General features: G+C 28.9%; 1 protein-coding gene across 2 annotated transcripts in view; it reads left to right on the top strand.

Annotated features, from left to right (window-relative positions):
- The window catches only part of pard3ba (par-3 family cell polarity regulator beta a), a 193,638-nt gene that overhangs the window by 61,261 nt on the left and 111,601 nt on the right, over nt 1–20,776 (top strand). For both annotated transcript variants that reach the window (XM_051111003.1, XM_051111009.1), the window contains exons 6-10: nt 8,640–8,726; nt 11,292–11,417; nt 15,227–15,666; nt 19,172–19,311; nt 19,638–19,763. In XM_051111003.1, coding sequence (XP_050966960.1) covers nt 8,640–8,726; nt 11,292–11,417; nt 15,227–15,666; nt 19,172–19,311; nt 19,638–19,763 — 919 coding nt within the window. The remainder of the gene's footprint in view (nt 1–8,639; nt 8,727–11,291; nt 11,418–15,226; nt 15,667–19,171; nt 19,312–19,637; nt 19,764–20,776) is intronic.

Raw genomic sequence — 20,776 nt, forward strand, 5'->3', positions numbered from 1 at the left:
TGGATTTACATTTTGTTTATATTTGTTTATAAATATTTAAATGCATAAATATTGACATTTAACGGTTATTTCATTTCGGATTTATTTAAATTTATTTTTTATTTATACATTTATTTATAAATATTTATATTTACTTGCATATATTTTAATATGTACTTTTTCATATATATTTATTTACATTCTTGTTTTTTATAAATATTTTAATACATATTGAATGTATCATTTAATTTATTTTGGGTGTATTTATTCAAATATGTATTTATATTTTATTTATACATTTATTTATAAATATTTATATTTACATTTATTTTATATATTATTTATTATGCATAATTCATTTGTTGGTTTATTAAATGTAATTATTAAAATTTTAGTTTAGTTTAGTTTGCAATTATTTTATTCATGTATTATTAAGTATATTAAATATACAAATTCACACTGTATATTTTAAATATTAGTTTAAATAAATACATTTACAAATAAAATGTATAAAGTAGTTACATATTTTATTTATTTAAATGTATTTTTTTTATTGTAAATTTGTTTATTTAAATACACAAATACACATTCATTTTTTTTTACGTGATATAAATATGATATGCAATACCAATATTTTAACTCTGTATTGACAGATAATGATTTAAAAAAAATGTATTTAAATATTAGTTTATGTTTCATTTTAAAAAATGTTTTAATTAAATGAATAAACACATTTTTTTTTTTTTTTTACATTATATAAAATGTTTATTTCTTGTATTTAGCTAAGCTTTATAAAAGGCTGATGCAATATCAATATTTTAACTGTATTTTACAGAAAATTATTTTTTTTTAACCAATATTTACTGATATTTTAACAGTTTAAGTAGCAAAGATGATTTATGCTGTGGCACTTTTCCAATGCAGTTGTATGTGGCACTATTAATAATCAACATTTAGTGTATTTGTAATAGGTTTTAACACTGAGTGATTGATATGAGAACTGATATTTGATCTGTAAATGCACAGAGCCTTTTGATATTTTTAAGGCAGCCTTGTTTACCACACTTTACACCTGTAAAGCACTTTTACAAGCATTGAACCGTATACTAAATATATTTCAGCACTTTATTCATGTTTCAAAGTCAGGCTTAATGTCATTTGCTTAAACCAGAAGTGCCAGAATGTGCTTATCTAGAAGCAGCTTTTCCTATTGAAATTCTTATCAAGCTGAAATAATGAAAACGGCAAAACTGATCTTAGCCTGAAAGGTTTGGCTCATCTGAGCGTTGTGATTTCAGTAGATGATTTCACGTTGAGATGTACGCGGGTAGCACAAGAGCTTATGTGTGTATATTAATATGTACACTTGTTGCCATAGTCACAGGACCGGAGACGCACATACGTCACATTTTTCTTCATTCGTGCCTCTTATCGCAGGTCATGTGACCTCATCTCGTCTCCCTGAGAGAGGGATGAAGTTTATCTCTCGCCTCTCTTCACTGCTTCTGTCAATCAGCATTACTGATGCACACACGGGCGCACACACACTTTTACAGCTCATTAAACATTGAAGTGGTCTACAGTACTGCATCACCTCAGCTCAAGCCCCTGAGGTCCATCTGGGATTCAATCAAGTTTTAATAAGAGTGCTTATTTAAGTTCTTCCTATTCTGTGAGATACAATCGTTTCCCGTTTCTGCTAAATAGTTATAATTCAACCTTTTTTAGGTTTTAGTCTTTATATTAATGTTATTTTTCTTTAGGTAGGTATGGGTTTTACCAGTTGGCGATCAAAGCTGAGTGAGACAAGTTGGATAGATGCAAGTTTTGAGGGAGTAGAAATGCATTAAAGTTGATCGTTCAGCCGGCAAATATTTAAATATGGACAGAAAAATGTTGAAAATATTATTGAATGGTGTGTACTTTGGTCCCTTAGTCACAGATTTGGTTTTTAAGTTTGTTATTATGACTTACACATGGTATTAGCAAAGAAAAAAAATATAAACAACAGTGACAGAAACTTCTTGTCTCTGGCTATAGTTTGGATGTGTCATTCATTTTTTTTTTTTTTTTTTTTTTTTTTTTTGTTTTGTTTTTTATCATCCATTAGGGAAATATTGCAGACTTTGTTGAAATGTAAGTAAGAGTCAACTTAGAAAACACCACTTAACAAACAAACAAATAAATAAATAAATAAATAAATATACAAATATTAAAAATATTAAAAAAGCAATAATAATAGCACATTAGAAAACACTGCAAAAAAATAATGAGATAAATAAATAAAGTAAAAAATAAATATAAATAATTAAACAAACAAACAAGCAAACCTAAAGTAAATAATAAAAACAGACAAACAAAAAACACTAAATAAAATAATCTATACATTTTATAAAAAATAAAATGAATAGTTAAAAAATAATATAAATAAATAAATAAGTAAAAAATAAAAAATAAATACAAATAAATAAACAAAGAAATGACAAATAAACAAACTTAAAGTAAACAATAAAATGCAAATATTGTAAACATAAACAAAAAAAATCTAAAATATGTTGCCTTTTTTATCATCAGCCAAATATTGTAAATGTATTGTATGAGTTTGTTCAATTTTAAGCAACAATAATAGCAAACACCTTAGAAAATACTGCAAAACAAACAAACAAACAAATAAATAAATAAATAAAATGAGTAAAAGAATAAATATAAATAATTAAACTAACAAACAAGCAAACCTAAAGTAAATAAAAAAGTGAAATATTGAAAATACCAAAAAACAGACAACAAAAACCCACTAAATAAAATCTATACATTTTATAAAAAATAAAATGAATTGTTAAAAAAAATAGCAAGAATTTTTGCCTGTTTTATCATCAGCCAGACAAATATTGTAAATCTGTAGAGTTTGTTCAAATTTAAGCAACAATAATAGCAAACACCTTAGAAAATACTGCAAAACAAACAAAGAAACAAACAAACAAATAAATAAATAAAATGAGTAAAAAATAAATATAAATAATTAAACTAACAAACAAGCAAACCTAAAGTAAATAAAAAAGTGAAATATTGAAAATACCAAAAAACAGACAACAAAAAACCCACTAAATAAAATATATACATTTTATAAAAAATAAAATGAATTGTTAAAAAAAAATAGCAAGAATTTTTGCCTGTTTTATCATCAGCCAGACAAATATTGTAAATCTGTAAAGAGTTTGTTCAAATTTAAGCAACAATAATAGCAAACACCTTAGAAAATACTGCAAAACAAACAAACAAACAAACAAACAAATAAATAAATAAAATGAGTAAAAAATAAATATAAATAATTAAACTAACAAACAAGCAAACCTAAAGTAAATAGAAAAGTGAAATATTGAAAATACCAAAAAACAGACAACAAAAAACGCACTAAATAAAATATATACATTTTATAAAAAATAAAATGAATTGTTAAAAAAAAATAGCAAGAATTTTTGCCTGTTTTATCATCAGCCAGACAAATATTGTAAATCTGTAAAGAGTTTGTTCAAATTTAAGCAACAATAATAGCAAACACCTTAGAAAATACTGCAAAACAAACAAACAAACAAACAAACAAATAAATAAATAAATAAAAGTAAAATAAGGGAAAAATATTTACAAATAATTAAACAAGCAAACAAACAAACCTAAAGTAAATAAAAAATACAAATATTGAAAATATAAAAAACAAACAAAAAACAAAATAAACTTATAAAAATATAAAATATGTACATTTTATAAAAAATAAAACAGATAAAACACTTAAAAAAACATTCAGCAAGAATATTTGTTTGTCAGACAAATATTGTAAATGCGTAATATGAGTTGGTTTAAATTTAAGCAACAATAATAGCAAACACCTTAAAACAATTAAATGAATTAAAAATAAGCATGTAAAACTTGTGTGTATTTGACAGTTCAAGCACAATAAGACATGAAAAAGAATTTAGTTTAGTACTTACATGCCGTGTAACAGCTGCTTTTTGTGCGTGTGCTTTAGATGTGTGCACTAAAATAGTTTAAAACGCATGATTTCAATGCAATAGACATGATAATCAAAACCAAACAGATGTTTTTTAGCAGAGTATCTAAGCTGTAAAGGCACAGCTCTGTTCTGGTAAAGGGGGCGGGAAGCAGCAGCTCATTTGGATTTAAAGAGACATGCACGAAAACAGCGTGTTTCTGCTTACACTCGAAATGGGCAGTTTCAAAATGATATAATAAATAATCTGTGGGATATTTTTGAGCTGAAACTTCACAGGAGGTACACCTGAGGGGCATAATAGGTGCCCTTTTAAATAAACACAAATATGAACTATAAAACATTAGTGGCATAGATAACTAGTGTAGTTACAGTCAGTTTTTAAGGGTGTGTGATTAGTGTGAAATTTGCTCTTTCATTTCTTTTTCAGACAATTTGTGGAATTGTGGTATGAGACTAGAAAGTATTTCATGAAGTATTTTTCTCTTTTATCTTGAAATTGATCACAGGAAGAGAGAAAGTGTTTTTCCCTCTCTGACACTTCTTTAGCACACACACACACACACACACACACACACACTCAGTGTGTGGTGCTGTTGTGGTGTGTGAGCAGTAATAAGCTCTGTATCTGTCTGATGAGCTGCTGCCAGTCTCAGTTTTTATTCATGTAAATTCATGGACGCTCCGCGCCACACTGGGCACATGCAAATTGGCAGAGGGGTTTTTATTTTGGGAGGAATGCAAATGTAGGAGAGGAGGTTTTATTTTTGTGGTGATGCACTCTGCAGATCAAGCCGTGTGGAAGAATGTTGCCTGATCTCACTAGTTGGTGGAGTTTGTTTATGTGTTGGTAGTTTGCATCATTACTTAGCAGATGTGGCAGTGCTTCATAATGTCACATTGACTAATCTGTAACTAGACTATCAGTAGAAAGTAACATCAAAGTTTATTCTGCCACCCACTTCTGACGGGTATTGACAAATCCTTTTTCTTTTTTTAAAAAAATAAATCAAGTACATTTTAAAATGTATTCAAATAGTAAACTGATATTTTAAAATGCAATAATATTTTACTGTATTTTTATGAATGTTTTATTTAAGAGACCTTTTTTTGCATATTTTATCATCAGCCAGGCAAAGTCTATGAGACAAGTATGTTCAAATTTAAACAAAAGTAATAGCAAATGTTTTAGAAAATGGCACAAATAAAAATAAAATAAAATAAAATAATAGCATAAAATAAAATGAAATTAAAATTTTTTAAATAAAATTGTTGTGAAATATAATTTTAAATTATAATATTTCACTGTTTATCTATCTATCTGTCTGTCTGTCTGTCTGTCTGTCTGTCTATCTATCTATTTATCTATATGTCTGTCTGTCTGTCTAAGAAAACACCACAAACAAAATAAATTTTTTAATGTTTTTTTGTTGTTGTTAAATTATGAAATACTTTTATTTAAGAGACATTTTTTGCCTGTTTTATCATCAGCCAGGCAACGTCTATAATATTTTTAAATTTGAAACAAGAGTAATAGCAAACAAATACCACAAATAAAGTAAAATAAAGTAAAAATAAATAAATAAATAAATAAAATAAAAATATTAAAAGAGTACAAAATAAATAACACTACAAATAAAATGTATTAAAAAATTATATTTTAAAATATATTTAAATAGTAAACTTATATTTTAAATTGCAGTAATATTTTACTGATATTTTACTTTTTATGAATATTTTTTTAAATGTTTACATTTTTCATTAAATTATGAAAGATTTTTCATTAAGAGATTTATTTTTTACATTTATATTTTATTATTTTGGTCTGGCAAATATCTATATATAGTATGTTGAAATGAAAGCAAGAGTAAACATATTAGAAAAAAACACAAAAAATATCTATATCTATCTATCTATCTATCTATCTATCTATCTATCTATCTATATATCTATATCTATATCTATATATATCTATATCTATATATATCTATATCTATATATATATATATATATATATATATATATATATATATACTTTTTTAAAAATAAAATGAATGCAAATTATACATTAAAAATATATGAAAAAGTATTAATATCTATCTATCTATCTATCTATCTATCTATCTATCTATCTATCTATCTATCTATCTATCTATCTATCTATCTGTCTAAAATGATCAAATAAAATAAGTAAAAACAATAAAATAAAAAAGTTTGAGTTAGTAGGTAACTGTGATTTGTCTAGCTTGAATCTTCCAGAAAAGCCTTTTTGTTTTGTTTTTTCTCTGACAGAGATGGAAGAGCTCACATCCCCCCTCTCTCTCATCTTCTCGTCTCTTGCGTTCTGTCTTTATTGTGATGAGAGATGCAGGTAGGCACCTTTGCCTTCGGCTCTCATCTCAGATGCACTGAATGGCAGTGACTCCGCTGGCTTTCGGCTCATTTGTTTGGTCATTAATGTCGTCCCGCAGGACATAAACAGCAAATGGATTTGCAGCGTGTGTTGACAAGAGTACAAAGTAGCTGGTGAATACTTTAGCCTTTGTGTGTAGGTTTGTGTTTTAAATGCACAGACTGCTGTAGGCCAGAAACACTCTACGCAGCTACACGGATGTGGTTGCTGCTTCAATGCATTGCAAACGTGTTTCATATACTTGCATGCATTATAGTGTTACTGTGGCAGTAAAAATTAATTCAAGTATAGAGGTAAAAGTTACCTTTAAATGCTTGTGCCATTAAACGGATAAAACAGTTTTTTTTCATTCATTTTTCGTGTTTTAAATATGTTTAAATTTGTGTGAACGCTTCCTTATTGTCATGTACTTTTTTTTTGTTTTGTGTGTGTTTGTTTGTTGAATTTATTTTTTTATTGTTTGTTTTAAATTTAATAAATTTATTTATTTACTTACCGACTTGGAATATTTATATATATATATATATATATATATATATATATATATATGTGTATATATATATATATATATATATATAATTTATTTTATTTTATTTTATTTTATTTATTTATTTATTTTTTTGGCATTGGGAATTATATAGAACAATATCAGTTTGTAAGTACATCTATTTTACTATAATCAGATTGGACTTTTTTTTTTTTTATATTTTACCACTTAAAATCTTTATTTTATTTACTATTATTTTATTTTATTTGTGGCTTCAGGAATTATATAAAACAATATCAGTTTATCAGTACATCTCCTTTACTATAATTAAATTGTACATTTTTTATGTTTTGCCACTTGAAATATTTTATTTTATTTTATTTTATTTTATTTTATTTATTTTTGGCATTGGGAATTATATAGAGCAATATCAGTTTGTAAGTACACCTCCTTTACTATAATTAAATTGGACTTTTTTTATGTTTTACCACTTAAAATCTTTATTTTATTTTATATTATTTTATTTTATTTTATTTTTGGCATTGGAAATTATATAAAACAATATCAGTTTTTTCAGTACGTTTCCTTTTCTATAATTAAATTGGACATTTTTTTATGTTTTGCCACTTGAAATATTTTATTTATTTTATTTTATTTTATTTTATTATTATTATTATAATTTTTTAATTTTATTTATTTTTGGCATTGGGAATTATATAGAGCAATATCAGTTTGTAAGTACAGCTCCTTTACTATAATCAAATTGGACTTTTTTTTTGTTTGTTTTACCACTTAATTTTTATTTTATTATTTTATTTTAATTTTGGCATTGGGAATTATATAGAGCAATATCAGTTTGTAAGTACATCTCCTTTACTATAATTAAATTGGACTTTTTTATGTTTTGCCACTTGAAATATTTTATGTAATTTTTTTTTTTTTTATTTTATTTTGTTTTATTTTATTTTTGGTATTGGGAATTATATAAAACAATATCAGTTTATCAGTACATCTCCTTTACTATACTATACTATGCTGTACTATACTAAAATTTTTTATGTTTTACCACTTAAAATCTTTATTATATTGTATTTTATTTTATTTTATTTTATTTTTTAGATTTTTAATTTCTTTCTAATTTTTAAATTTATCTGTGTGCTTCTGTCAAGTACTTTTGTATGTGTGTGTGTGTGTGTGCATGTTTATTTATTTACTTATTAATGCAATTTTTTTTTCTTTTTTTTTTTTTTTTTTGACTGGCAGACAATACAAAATTGGGAGGAAACCCATTTTTTTTACTCTTTCCTCCAAACACCTTAGCATTAACCTAGTAGTCACCCACAACACCCTTGCAACCAGACACTTAAAACATCATAACAGCACTCAAATTTACTTCAGTAAAGCTAAAAATCTAGTGCATCCTATGAGTATTTGTTTGTTTCATTGTAAGCGTAAGGTCAGAGGAGTGTGATTGAACACTATAATGTCACACACACTTTGAGAGCTCTAGACCTGAGGAAATGATGCAGGTGACAGGAGGAGCACTCCATTGATATCCAAGACAGTTCCCACCGTAATGGTTTTTTGGCTTGTCATTTTGACGTGTGACTGTTGTTCAGCTAATGTAATTGCATTCCGCTGAAAGTTTCCACTTCCAAAATATATTTCTCAGTTTTGGAAAGTCGTTTTCCTTTTTTTTTCTGCCAAGAAAAATGTAACTAACCACCGTGGCCGTTGTGTTTTTTTTACTGCAGCAGCCTCACGCGGACGGTGGAGATTTTTGGAGACCTCGGGCCTCTGGGCATCAAAGTCATATCATACTGCTCCTCACTGAGTGGAAGGTAAAACACATACACACACACACACACACACACACAGATTCAAGAGTCTTTACACTCTTGCATGATAATGGACCATGAGATGCACTGTTGTACAAATTCTGCTGTTTAATTCTCGAGTACTGACTCTTAATTTATAGACTTTATTGTTCAGAAAAAGCTTTTATACATCTGACAGTCTAGCAGTGTGCGATTTTCATTTTCATTTGGCCATCAGTCATTATATAAAACATATATATATTTTTTTCTTTCTTTTTTTTTTTTTTCATTTGGCCATTGGTCATTGTATAAAACAAATTTAATTTTATTTTATTTTATTTTATTTTATTTATTTTATTTATTTTATTTATTTTATTTATTTTATTTATTTTATTTATTTTATTTATTTTATTTTATTTATTTTATTTATTTTCTGCATTGGCTATTATATAAAACAATGTTAGCTGACCAGTTCTGTTTTGTTTTATTTTATTTTATTTTATTTTATTTCAGCTGAGCAGTTCTATTTTGCCTAATTTTTATTTTATTTTATTTTATTTTATTTTATTTTATTTTACCTTTATTGTCAGCACTGGCCATTATGTAAAACAATGTCAGCTGAGCAGTTACTCAGCTTGTCTCATTTATTTTGTTTTGTTTTTTATTTTATTTTAAATATTTTTAGCATTGACCATTATATAAAACAATGTCAGCTGAGCTGATCTATTTTGCCAATTTTTAGATTTATTTTATTTATTTATTTGCTTGCTTGTTTGTTTTGTTTGTTTTTTTATATTATATTATATTATATTATATTTTTATGATTTATTTTATTTTTCAGCATTAGCCATTACATAAAATAATATCAGTTGACCACTAGTCTAACTTAAGATAAATAAGAAAAATATAAAAAAATATAAAATAAATAAATAAAATAAATGTTTTACTCTATTAAGGAGTAGCATCACCTTATGACACATTTATAAACACTATATAGGGCATGCGTGCGTTACTTTCATAATTTCGTAATTATTAGTCATCGGTATCTCATTCATATTCGTCCATAACCACGTAGTCACACACTTACAGGAAGTGGCTAGGAGAATGGCTCTTTCAGACTGCCTGAACAGGTCAAAAGTTAAGTGCTCAGGGCAAGGACACACACATGCTGCGTGACAGGAAGTCCTCCCTGGGTGGACGGTGATATGCTTCCTGTTGTTGGGGCCTGTGCGCCCTGTTGAGCTCCGGATGGAAATAGACCCTCTCTCTGTAGGTGGGCAAACCTGTGTGGTGGCCTGATGAACCTCTCTTTAGGGTGTGTAAATCTCAGAGGAAAACCTAAAGTCTTAAAGGAAGTACCAGCAAATGAAATCCAGTATTTAGTTAATTTTCCCAGTATAATCACAAAATTGACCATTGAAATGGTTATCTGGAAAGATCTGCTCAAAAAAAAGAAAGATACTGATTTATCTAATACTGAAAGACATTTTAGAAAATGTTTCTCAATTATGTTTAATATTTGCATTAAAATTGTTATATTAAAAAACAGCTTGTTTTGTTTTTCATATACTTCATATATATGTATCCTATTTATTTTATTTCATTTTATTTTATTTTATTTTATTTTATTGTCAGCATTGGCCATTATGTAAAACAATGTCAGCTGACTAGTTAGTCAACTTGTCTCAATTATTTTATTCTGTTTTATTTTGTTTTATTTTATTTTATTTTTCCTATGCCTTATAATAAATTCTGGATATATTTCCAGGCATATCTCCATTTTTTTAATCTTTCCAGCATTTTATTTATTTTATTTTATTTATTTTTCCTTTGCCTTATAATAAATTCTGGATATATTTCCAGCTATATCTCCATGTTTGAATCTTTCCAGCATTTTATTTATTTTATTTTATTTTATTTATTTTTCCCGTGCCTTATAATAAATTCTGGACATATTTCCAGATATATCTCCATTTTTGAATCATTACAGCATTTTATTAATTTAATTTAATTTAATTTAATTTATTTTTCCTGTGCCTTATAATAAATTCTGGACATATTTTAGATATATCTCCATTTTTTTTAACCATTTAAGCATTTTATTTTATTTTATTTTATTTTATTTCATTATTTTTCCTATACCTTATATGCACCTTCTGTATACCATTTTTAAATCTTCTGATATTTTTATTTCATTATTTTATTTTATTTTTATTATAGTTTTTAAGTTTATATTAACTAATATAAAATTTATGTAAGCTCCCACTGCTTCTCCATTTTTTTTTTTTAATCATTCCAGCATTTTATTTTATTCTATGTTATTTTATTTTGTTTTTCCTATACCTTACATATACCTTCTATATACCATTTTTAAATCTTCTGATATTTTTAATAAAATTAATGTAACCTCCCGCTGCACCTGGAGAACAAGCAAACCACTAGGCCACAGTTTCAACACCATTTTACTTATTGTACTAACAAAACTACAGATGTTTTATACAAGTCATTTTCAGTTGAAATTTAGCTACTTATATACAATTATATCTTCAGTTATTGTCTGAACACCCTGTTTGTTGCCTGTGTCATCAGGACTCTGGGTCTAAATATCCGAGCCATCGAGAAGAACAGCCGCTCTGAACGAGAAAGGATCTTTGAAGAGGACGAGTGCATCGTACAGATCAATGACACCGAGTTAATAGACAAGTCCTTCGCTCAGTGAGTGTCTGACTCTTTCATCCGTCACACTTTCATTGTTGTCATGTGGATTACTAATCGTCGCCCGCTCTCTTTCTCTCCACTTCATTCTCTTCTTTTATTATCCGTCTTTTGTGTTGTTTTTTGCTTTCATGCGACTGTTCTCTCTCCCAGTCGCTCGTGGCGTGCAAACGCAATCGTACCGAACCTTTTGTCCTCCTCGTTATCTATCAGTTCATCCATCCTCTCTCATTTTCCTCACCTTCTTGCAGAGTTTCAGTGCAATAACTTTAACACAACAAAAGAGAATGGTTTCTCTTGCCACGAGTGTGGAATTGCCCTATTAAGTGGCATCAGCGGTATCGGACAGCCTTCAAAAGGGCGACAGATTAAACGAAGAGGCACTATTAGAGGAAGAGTTAGAGAAATGGCTATGAGAGTTAAAGGTTTTGAAGTAGAAAAGAAAAAAGACTTCAATTGAGCGAGTCAATTTTACATCTCGTGCAGCGTCCTAAATTGAACTCCAACATGAATTGTAAAGCTTTTAACATTCGTTATAATAATGTTTAATTGTGTTTTGTAACCATTTTGATTTTGTTGTTTATAACTGTTTTAAAAATGTTAGAAAATGGATGGTTCAGAATCTAAATATGATTAGATTAGTCAAGTTGTCATAAAAAAAAAAAATTGCATCCATCCTGGCTAAAGTCCATTAAATTCCATGTCAAAGCATCAGTTTTTCATTCCTATAACTGTATTATGATTATTATAGTTAATAAGTTATGCTTAGTGTAAAAATATTTATTTTGACTGTTAGTATTAATATATTTTTCACATTTCTATCGTCAGCATTAAAAGCGTTAGCTTGTGTGTTGCAGTCTGATTTGTGAAGTACAAGCTGAACAAATTTGTGTTCAGATTGATATAAAACTGAATTAGGTTTCAGAATTTGCATTATTGGCTTCACAAACAATTTAAAATAGAGTTTCAGTTCTAGTGATTTTACTGTGGTTGAAGTTGGCATGAAATGGAAATTCACCCTATTGAAATTTCACTAACACTTTACAATAAGGTGTCATTTATTGACATTAACTAATGTATTAACTAAAATGAACGAACAATGAACAATACATTTATTACATTATTTATTAATCTTTGTTAATGTTAGTTAATACAAATACAGTCATTCATTATTTGTTCATGTTAATTAACAGTGCATTAACTAATGTTAACAAACCCAACTTGTGATTTTAATAATGCATTAGTAAATGCTGAAATTAAAATTAAGATTATTAAATGCTGTAGAAGTATTGTTCATTCTTGGTTCATGTTAACTAATGTAGTTCACTAATGCAAACTAATGAACCTTATTGTAAAGTGTAACCAAAAAAGATAAAACATGTTATAAACAAGACACTCAACTGTGGTAAAATCTGTAATGCACCTTTAAACAATTTAGTTTGACACATTTAAAGGGGCCATCAGATGCCCATTTTCCACAAGTTGATATGATTCTTTAGGGTCTTAATGAAAAGTCTATAATATACTTTGGTTAAAAATTCTCAATGGTTTTGTAAAACAACACCCTTTTTACCTTGTCAAAATGAGCTCTGCAAAAATCATCCCATTCTGAGGGATCGTTCCTTTAAATGCAAATGAGCTCTGCTCGCCCCGCCCCTCTCTTCTTCTCTCTGCTGCTCTGAGAGATTGTTTACTTTTGTTTTTTCATTTGGCGCGTTTAGCCACGAAACTTGCTAACTAGCACGTTATTAGGAAAGGCGATTGCAGAGATTCATAATAAACCCCTTATACTCACTTCTGCTTTAAGTGAAGCTGGATCACGATTGATTTGCGCGAACATAGATGCATTTATGTAGATCGGGAGGCGCATTCCCTTCACAAACAAACTTAATCCACTGCATCTTCAGCGGCTCAGATGTCGGGAGTAAATGACGACCACTATGTTCATTATTACATCCAGCAACACAACACCTCAATCGCTCAATCTGAGATATTCTTGTGTAACTTACATCCCTGCTCTGGCATGGAAACAATGGATGTCGGACTGTTACAGCTGATCTGAGGTAAAACGCTCATGTCAATCAACTATCGTAGGAGTGGCCTCTGTTGGTGTGACGCCATTTATTATAGGGCAGATGTGTACATACACTGCCATCACACATTAATGTTCAAACAACATGAAAAAGTGAACTGTGCATCCGATGACCCCTTGACACAGCTTGAAGTGTGTCTTTTGTCATGTGACATCTGCTGTTAGTAATGCTAATCTATCTTTTTTTTTTAAATAACAAGTTTAATTGGATTGGCCACCTGAAGTCATTGTAAAATTTATGATTTATGCAAATGTGTCTTCATATCAATTAAATGTCATTAGCATGGTGCCATATTTAATTCTGTGCTAATGAAACTTGGACCGTGAGGGGCAACTAATCAGGAATTCCTTCATTTTCAATTGTGTTATATGAAATTTGGCATCTGTCCTTACTAAAACCCATTTAAATTCCAAATTAACAAGTTCTGTAATTGGCATTAAAAGCAATAACTTGCATGTTACAATAGGTCTGGTTTGAAAAATACTGAACAAATATTTTTGCACAATAATTGTAAAACCTTGAATAAAGCATCAAAATTTATGCTATTTTTTTGCAAATGATTTACGAAATTGAAATTTAGTTGCAATGATCTTTACTCATGCTGAAGTCGACATGAAATTATGGAACCCTGTTTCCGCTACTGAATAAAATATTTAAAAACTCTTACTGTGACACTTTATCTCGCAAGAATTGTAAAAATATCTCAGAATTGAGAGATATAAACCCGCAGTTGCGATTTAAAAACTCATAATTCAGATTTTTTTTTCTTACAATTCTGAAAATTTGGAAAAAGTCAGATTTGGTAGATACAAACGCGCATTTATGAGAAAAAAGTCAAAATTGCGTTATATAAATACAATTACAAGAAATAGTCAAAATTGCGATTAAAAACGTAAAAACTTTTCTCGCAATTGCATGTTTATATCTCGCAATTCTGACCTTTTTTTCAGAATTATAAACAATTGCGATTAAAAACGCACAATTCTGACTTTTCTCGCAATTGCAAATTTATGTCTCACAATTCTGAAAATTAAAAAAGTTGGATTTGCTAGATACAAACTCACATTTGTTATAAAGTCAAAATTGCGAGTTTAAATCAGAAAATTCGGACTTAATAAAACTAAAGTTAGAATTGCGAGATATAAACTCACAAAAACGTCAGAATTTTGAGATGCAGTTAGCTTTTTGAATTTTTTATTCAGTGGTAGAAATGGAAAATTTGTGTATATAATACAAAGAAGAGAAGAAGAATTTATGTATGTATGTATGTATGTATTATTTATTTATTTATTTATTTATTTATTTATTTATTTATTAATATTTCATGATAAATAAGTACATTTTCCCACACGTTTTCAGCAATATTTACTTATGTTGAATTAGACATGAAATGGAAAATTCCATTTATTTTCAATTTTCTAAATGCATCTTAACAATCTTATTATGAATTGTAAAATCCTTTCTTGGCTTGGCTTGTTTTTTTTTTTTTTTTATACAGTCACACTAGTCTATATAACAAGGTAAATTCCAGGGAGTTCTTATGTAGTTTGATTGGGAAGTGATTCCCACTGGAAGTCCTTAAGGCGAAAAGCCTCTTGAATGCTGCTAATGAAGGAGGCTGTTGAGTTTTTGAAGCACCAAGTGTCTTTATATTCATGTTATCTACATACATGCATTACAAAACAGTAAGACATCACTTCACTCTTCATGTTTTAGGTCTCAAGAAGTGTTTCGGCAAGCCATGTCCTTGCCCACCGTACGTTTGGAGGTGCTTCCTGTCGCCAACAAGCTCCGCTATGAAAAGAGCCTCATCGGTCAGCTTTTCAACAACGCCGAACCAATCCCCACAGTCCCTAAAGTCAAGAGTCCTTTCTTGGTTCATAGACTCGGTCCGAGCACTACGTCGACGCCGTCTCCAGAGCCGCCTGCGTCACAGACCCCGCCCCAAAAGGAGGAGGAGCAACTTCAACCCACAAGACACACCCCCGTTGAAACAGATCATCGCAGAGCCACGCCTTCTCCTCCGGTCAGCGCGTCACCCACCCTGAAAGATCGCAGCGAGAGCCCCGCCCCCAAAAAGACCCCGGCCCTCGCCATGCTGGTTAATATGATCAACAAAAAGTCGATGAGGAAAATGAAGATCGATTTGAAGAAAGGTAAGCTGGATGTGAAACCAAAACAAAATCCAAATTCTGATCAGTACACTTTGAATTAAAAAATATATATTTATAAGGTTTTGAATATTGGAAACTCTGTTGAGTTGACCAGAAGGTGCCGTCACGAGCCCTGTGATTTAACCCTTGTCAGAACTGCTGCATAGCAACGTCTGTCCTTGTTTTTTTCCCTTTATTTCCTCACCTTTCTGTCTTTATCGCTTCTCTCAGCTGATTGACAGTTGCTATTGTTTAAAACTTTAATGTCAGGTGCTCTTCTGGGACTGGAGATTTCATCATTTGCCATCTTTAGTATGCTGGATTGGCCGCTATCCTCTATGACATCTCTCCCTCAAGTGTGTGCGAGAGAGAGACGGAGCAATTCTCGGCTTCAGTAATCACACGTGTCCCTGCGGACAAGAAGCTCGAGGGAATCGCTTTTTTAGTATGATTCTTGAAGCCTCTTTTTCCTTTCTTTTCTTATTGCATTTCTGGGTGAATCTTATGAAACCTGCCAATAACATGTTCAGTCCAAAAGTAAAAAAAAAAAATTTTATATATATATATATATATATATATATATATATATATTTTTTTTTTTTTACTTTTGGACTACTACAATAATTACATTTTCTTGCAATAGTAATAATTTGGGGAATATTTATTCTATATCTATATCTATCTATCTATCTATCTATATCTATCTATCTATCTATCTATATATTAATATATATATATATATATATGCAATACATTCTAAAAATAAATATATAATGTGCAATAAATTTTAATGTAATAAATATAAAAATAATGCAGTAATTGATGCAGTAAATGTAAAACAAAACTAATTATGCTATTAATATTAAAATAAAAATACATATCTATGCAATAAATATAACATGAACTAAATATCTATGCAATAAATTCCAAAAATAATGATACATTTCAGTGTAATATAAAAAAAACAATTAATGCAGTAATATAAAAAACTATTAATATTTATGCACTATATATATATATATATATATATATATATATATATATATATATATATGCAATCAATTTAAAAAATATTCATTTTAATGTAATAAAAAATAAAAATTAATGCAATACATATAAAACAAAACTGCTTTATGAATATGCTATCAATATTAAAATAAAAAGAAATATGTATGCAATAAATTCTAAGAAAAATTATACATTTCAGTGTACTGTAAAAAAGAAATTAATGCAGTAAATATAAAACAAAACATATATATGCAATACATTTTAATGTTCTAAATATAAAAATAAATTAATGCAGTAAATAAAAAAAAATAAAAAAAATAATAATATTTATGCTGTGTGTGAGTGTGTGTCTATGTGTATATAATATATACTTTTTTTTCTCCTTGTGATATTGGAGTGAAATGTGACCCTGACATGTTTCTGTGAGATTCACTCTTCCGTCTCTTTTCAGCTTCCCCTCATCCAGTGCTTCCACTTCCTCTAATCACTTTTTTTTCCGACCACACCCTTTGTCATTGTTTGTATCGCTCCTCTTTCTCCGCATCTCTCTCTCGTTCTCTCTCTCTCCTCATCCTGTATCCCGCTCTCTGCATCTCCCGTCTCCTGTAGATGTGTTCACGTGTGAAATTAAAGTGCAGAGCTGTCTAATCCCCGTAAGGAAACATTTATCAACGTGCCGGGGTGGAGACGGAGGTGTTCAGACCTCTGCAGAGAAACCGACAGCTTAAACACAGGTTATCAGTCCAGAGTGCTTGAAAGCTATCATCAGTGTACCGCTGACCTTTTGACCTGATCTTGGATCAGAGATGAGCTTGATACAGTCTGTAAAGATCTAAGAGGGTCATAACAGGGAACTGGCGCTGGTATGCTATCATTACATTTAATATATATGTTCCAGGGATCATTTCAACCATCTTGCTCTCTAGACATCAGCATCCGCTATTGAAAAACACATTAATAGTCAGTCATTTCCAAACCAGATTTCAATCATAATAGTGACGTTTGCTTCTATGAAACTTACTAGCAATCAATATAGAAAATAATACTGTAATAAAAGACAAAGTACATGGTGGTTTCTTTATGTCAGTTATAGTTTAGAGAACAAAGTGTTTAATTCAAAAATTCACATTTTCAGTGTAGAATTTTCAAAAATGGAAACTTTAAATTCAAATATTTTGTATGTTATATTCCTTTTTAAAAGGAACTTTTCATTTCTCCCAGGCAGTTTTCTTTGGCAAACCTTTAAATTGAAAATTTGAATGTGAAAATTCAAAATTTCATTCTGACTGGCCTGAGTGCAATATATTCTAAATATAAATTTTAATATACAAGTAAAAAATATAAAAAATAAATTAATGCAGTATACATAAAAGGAAATACAAATATAAAAAGAATATAAAAATAACTAAATATAAATGTTTATGCAATGAATAATAAAATAAATATAATATCTATGCAACAAATATACAAATAAATAAAAAATATATGTAATAAATAATAATAAATAAATAAATAAATAAATAAATATTAATGTTCATGCATGCAACCTTAAATTGAAATTTTTTGTGGCAAGCTTTTACAATAAACTTTTATTTGGTGTTTTTATTTTTTTAATTTGACAAGTCCTTAAATTGAACATTTACAAGTTTTTTTTAAAGAATATAAAAATAACTAAATATGAATATTTATGCAATGGTTATTAAAATAAATATAAATATCTATGCAACAAATATACAAATTAATAAAATATATATGTAATAAATATTAAAAATAACTAAATATTAATGTAAATATGAATAAATGCATTACTTAAGAAGAAACTTTAAATTGAAAAAATTTGAAAACAAAAATTAAAATCTTGAAATACAACAGAGCTTTTATTAAAAATTAAATTATTCATTGCATCAAACCGTTTTTTTTTCCTTTGGTAGCCTTTACAATAAGCTTTTATTTGGTGTTTTTATTTTTATTTATTTTTAATTTGATAAGTCCTTTAATTTGATAACATTTACAAGTTATCAAATTATGTGAATAACCAGAACAACAGTTTTGTCATTGAATGATGAAAATGATCAGTTTACTTGGTGTAAATAGCATTGAGGTGAAAATCCAGAGCAATATTCCTAAATAGAGTAAATAGAAAGAGCCTTAAAATGTTAGCAAGTCTTCAGGACATTGTGGAATGGATTTTACTGAAACAATATTGTATTTTTTCCAACATGTCTTAAAAAGATCTCACTTTTCTTTGGCAGTACAGTAAGTGTATCTGTGGGTGTAAATGCAAACACACTTTTTTGGTCACTGGAACCTTATAAGAGTGTTATTTTACGTCATATAGCAGGGTAAAATATGTTCAGAAGTCAGTGTAGCTTTTGTTTTCCACACGGCTGAGTATACAACACACTGGTGAAAACGATAGGAAGACCATTTTTGTCTGGTTTTCTGGTTCAGTGAGTCATTAAATACATGCTTAATGTTTCTGGCCTTCCTCTGTCTGCAGGTACGGAGGGCCTCGGATTCACGGTGGTAACCAGAGACTCGTCCCTTCATGGTCCAGGACCCATTATGGTCAAGAGCATCCTGCCCCGCGGAGCTGCTGTTAAAGACGGACGGCTCAAGTCCGGAGACCGTATCCTGGAGGTATTACATGCATCCTGCATCGATGCAGTCGTGAGAGCGCAACCTGGAAAGTGCAAAATCACAGCTTATTTATAGGACATTAAATTATGCTGTTCCTCTCCCGCCAGTCAGGCAATTAAAAGCTATTGTTTTAAATGCAATTTAAAGATATTGTTTCAGAAGGCTTAATGCATCCTTGACGTAATTAGGCCAATTGTCTGTCTTGTGTTGCACCTGGCCACGAGATGGAATTAACACTGACGTGTTTTCCATCTCGGCAAAGTGTAAATGGACATTTTGCTCTCCGTTTTGACGGTTACAGGAAATAGCTTTCTCTCTTTCACTAGGTAAATGGAGTGGACATCACAGGACGCACACAAGAGGAACTGGTGGCTATGCTGCGGAGCACCAAACTGGGAGAAACCGTGTCTCTGGTAGTCGGAAGACAAGAAGAGTTTCTGCCCAGAGAGCTGGTAAGACTCTTGTAAACGTCAGGGTGTAAAGGTACCTTAAATTTTTATATTTGTGACCCTGGACCACAAAATCAGTCATTTTTTTTTTTAAATTGGGATATATATATATATATATATATATATAATATATATTAAAGCTGAATAAATAAGTTTTCCATTGATGTATGGTTTGTTAGCATATGACGATATTTGGCAGAGATACAACTATTTGAAAATCAGGAATCTGAGGGTGCAAAAAAATAAAAATATTGAGAAAATCGCCTTTAAAGTTATGCAAATGAAATTCTTAGCAATTTCTTATTCAGTGTTGAATTTTCAAAAATGCGAACTTTGAATTCAAATATTTGAATTTTGATTCTAAGAATCATTTTAAAATGGAACTTTCATCTGCAGTTTTCTTAGACATTTTCTTTAAATTGAAAATTGTATTCTGAAAATTCAAATTTTCATTCTGACTGGCCTTTTAAATTGAATTTTCATCGGCAGTTTTCTTCGACAAGTAACTTTAAATTGATACATTTTGAAAACAAAAAATTAAAAAGTTTAATAATAATAATAAATAATAATAATTAATATCTGAATGCAGCATTATTTTTTTTATTTTTTTTTTCAAAAATTGACAAAAATATGTATACATTTATAAAATGTGTATGCATATATTTATTTATTTATAATATATGTATATATATTTGCAAAGCAGAATCTTTTAATAAAAATAAAGCTGCTTTGAAAGTAATAATAATAATAATAATAATAGTAGGTGAATATAAATTAAAAATAATTATATAAAACAATTATGTTATTTATTGATAATTATATCGAATTATTTCGAAATTGAGATTTATACATAGTCTGAAAGCTGAATAAATAAGCTTTCTATTGATGTATGGTTTGTTAGGATAAGACACAAGAATATTTGGCTGAGAACTATTTGAAAATCTGGAATCTGAGGGTGCAAAAAATATTGAGAAAATCGCCTTTAAATTTATGCAAATGAAGTTCTTAGCGATGCA

This window comes from Labeo rohita, chromosome 1 (genome assembly GCF_022985175.1).
Source record: "Labeo rohita strain BAU-BD-2019 chromosome 1, IGBB_LRoh.1.0, whole genome shotgun sequence".
In the NCBI taxonomy this organism is placed as follows: domain Eukaryota; kingdom Metazoa; phylum Chordata; class Actinopteri; order Cypriniformes; family Cyprinidae; genus Labeo; species Labeo rohita.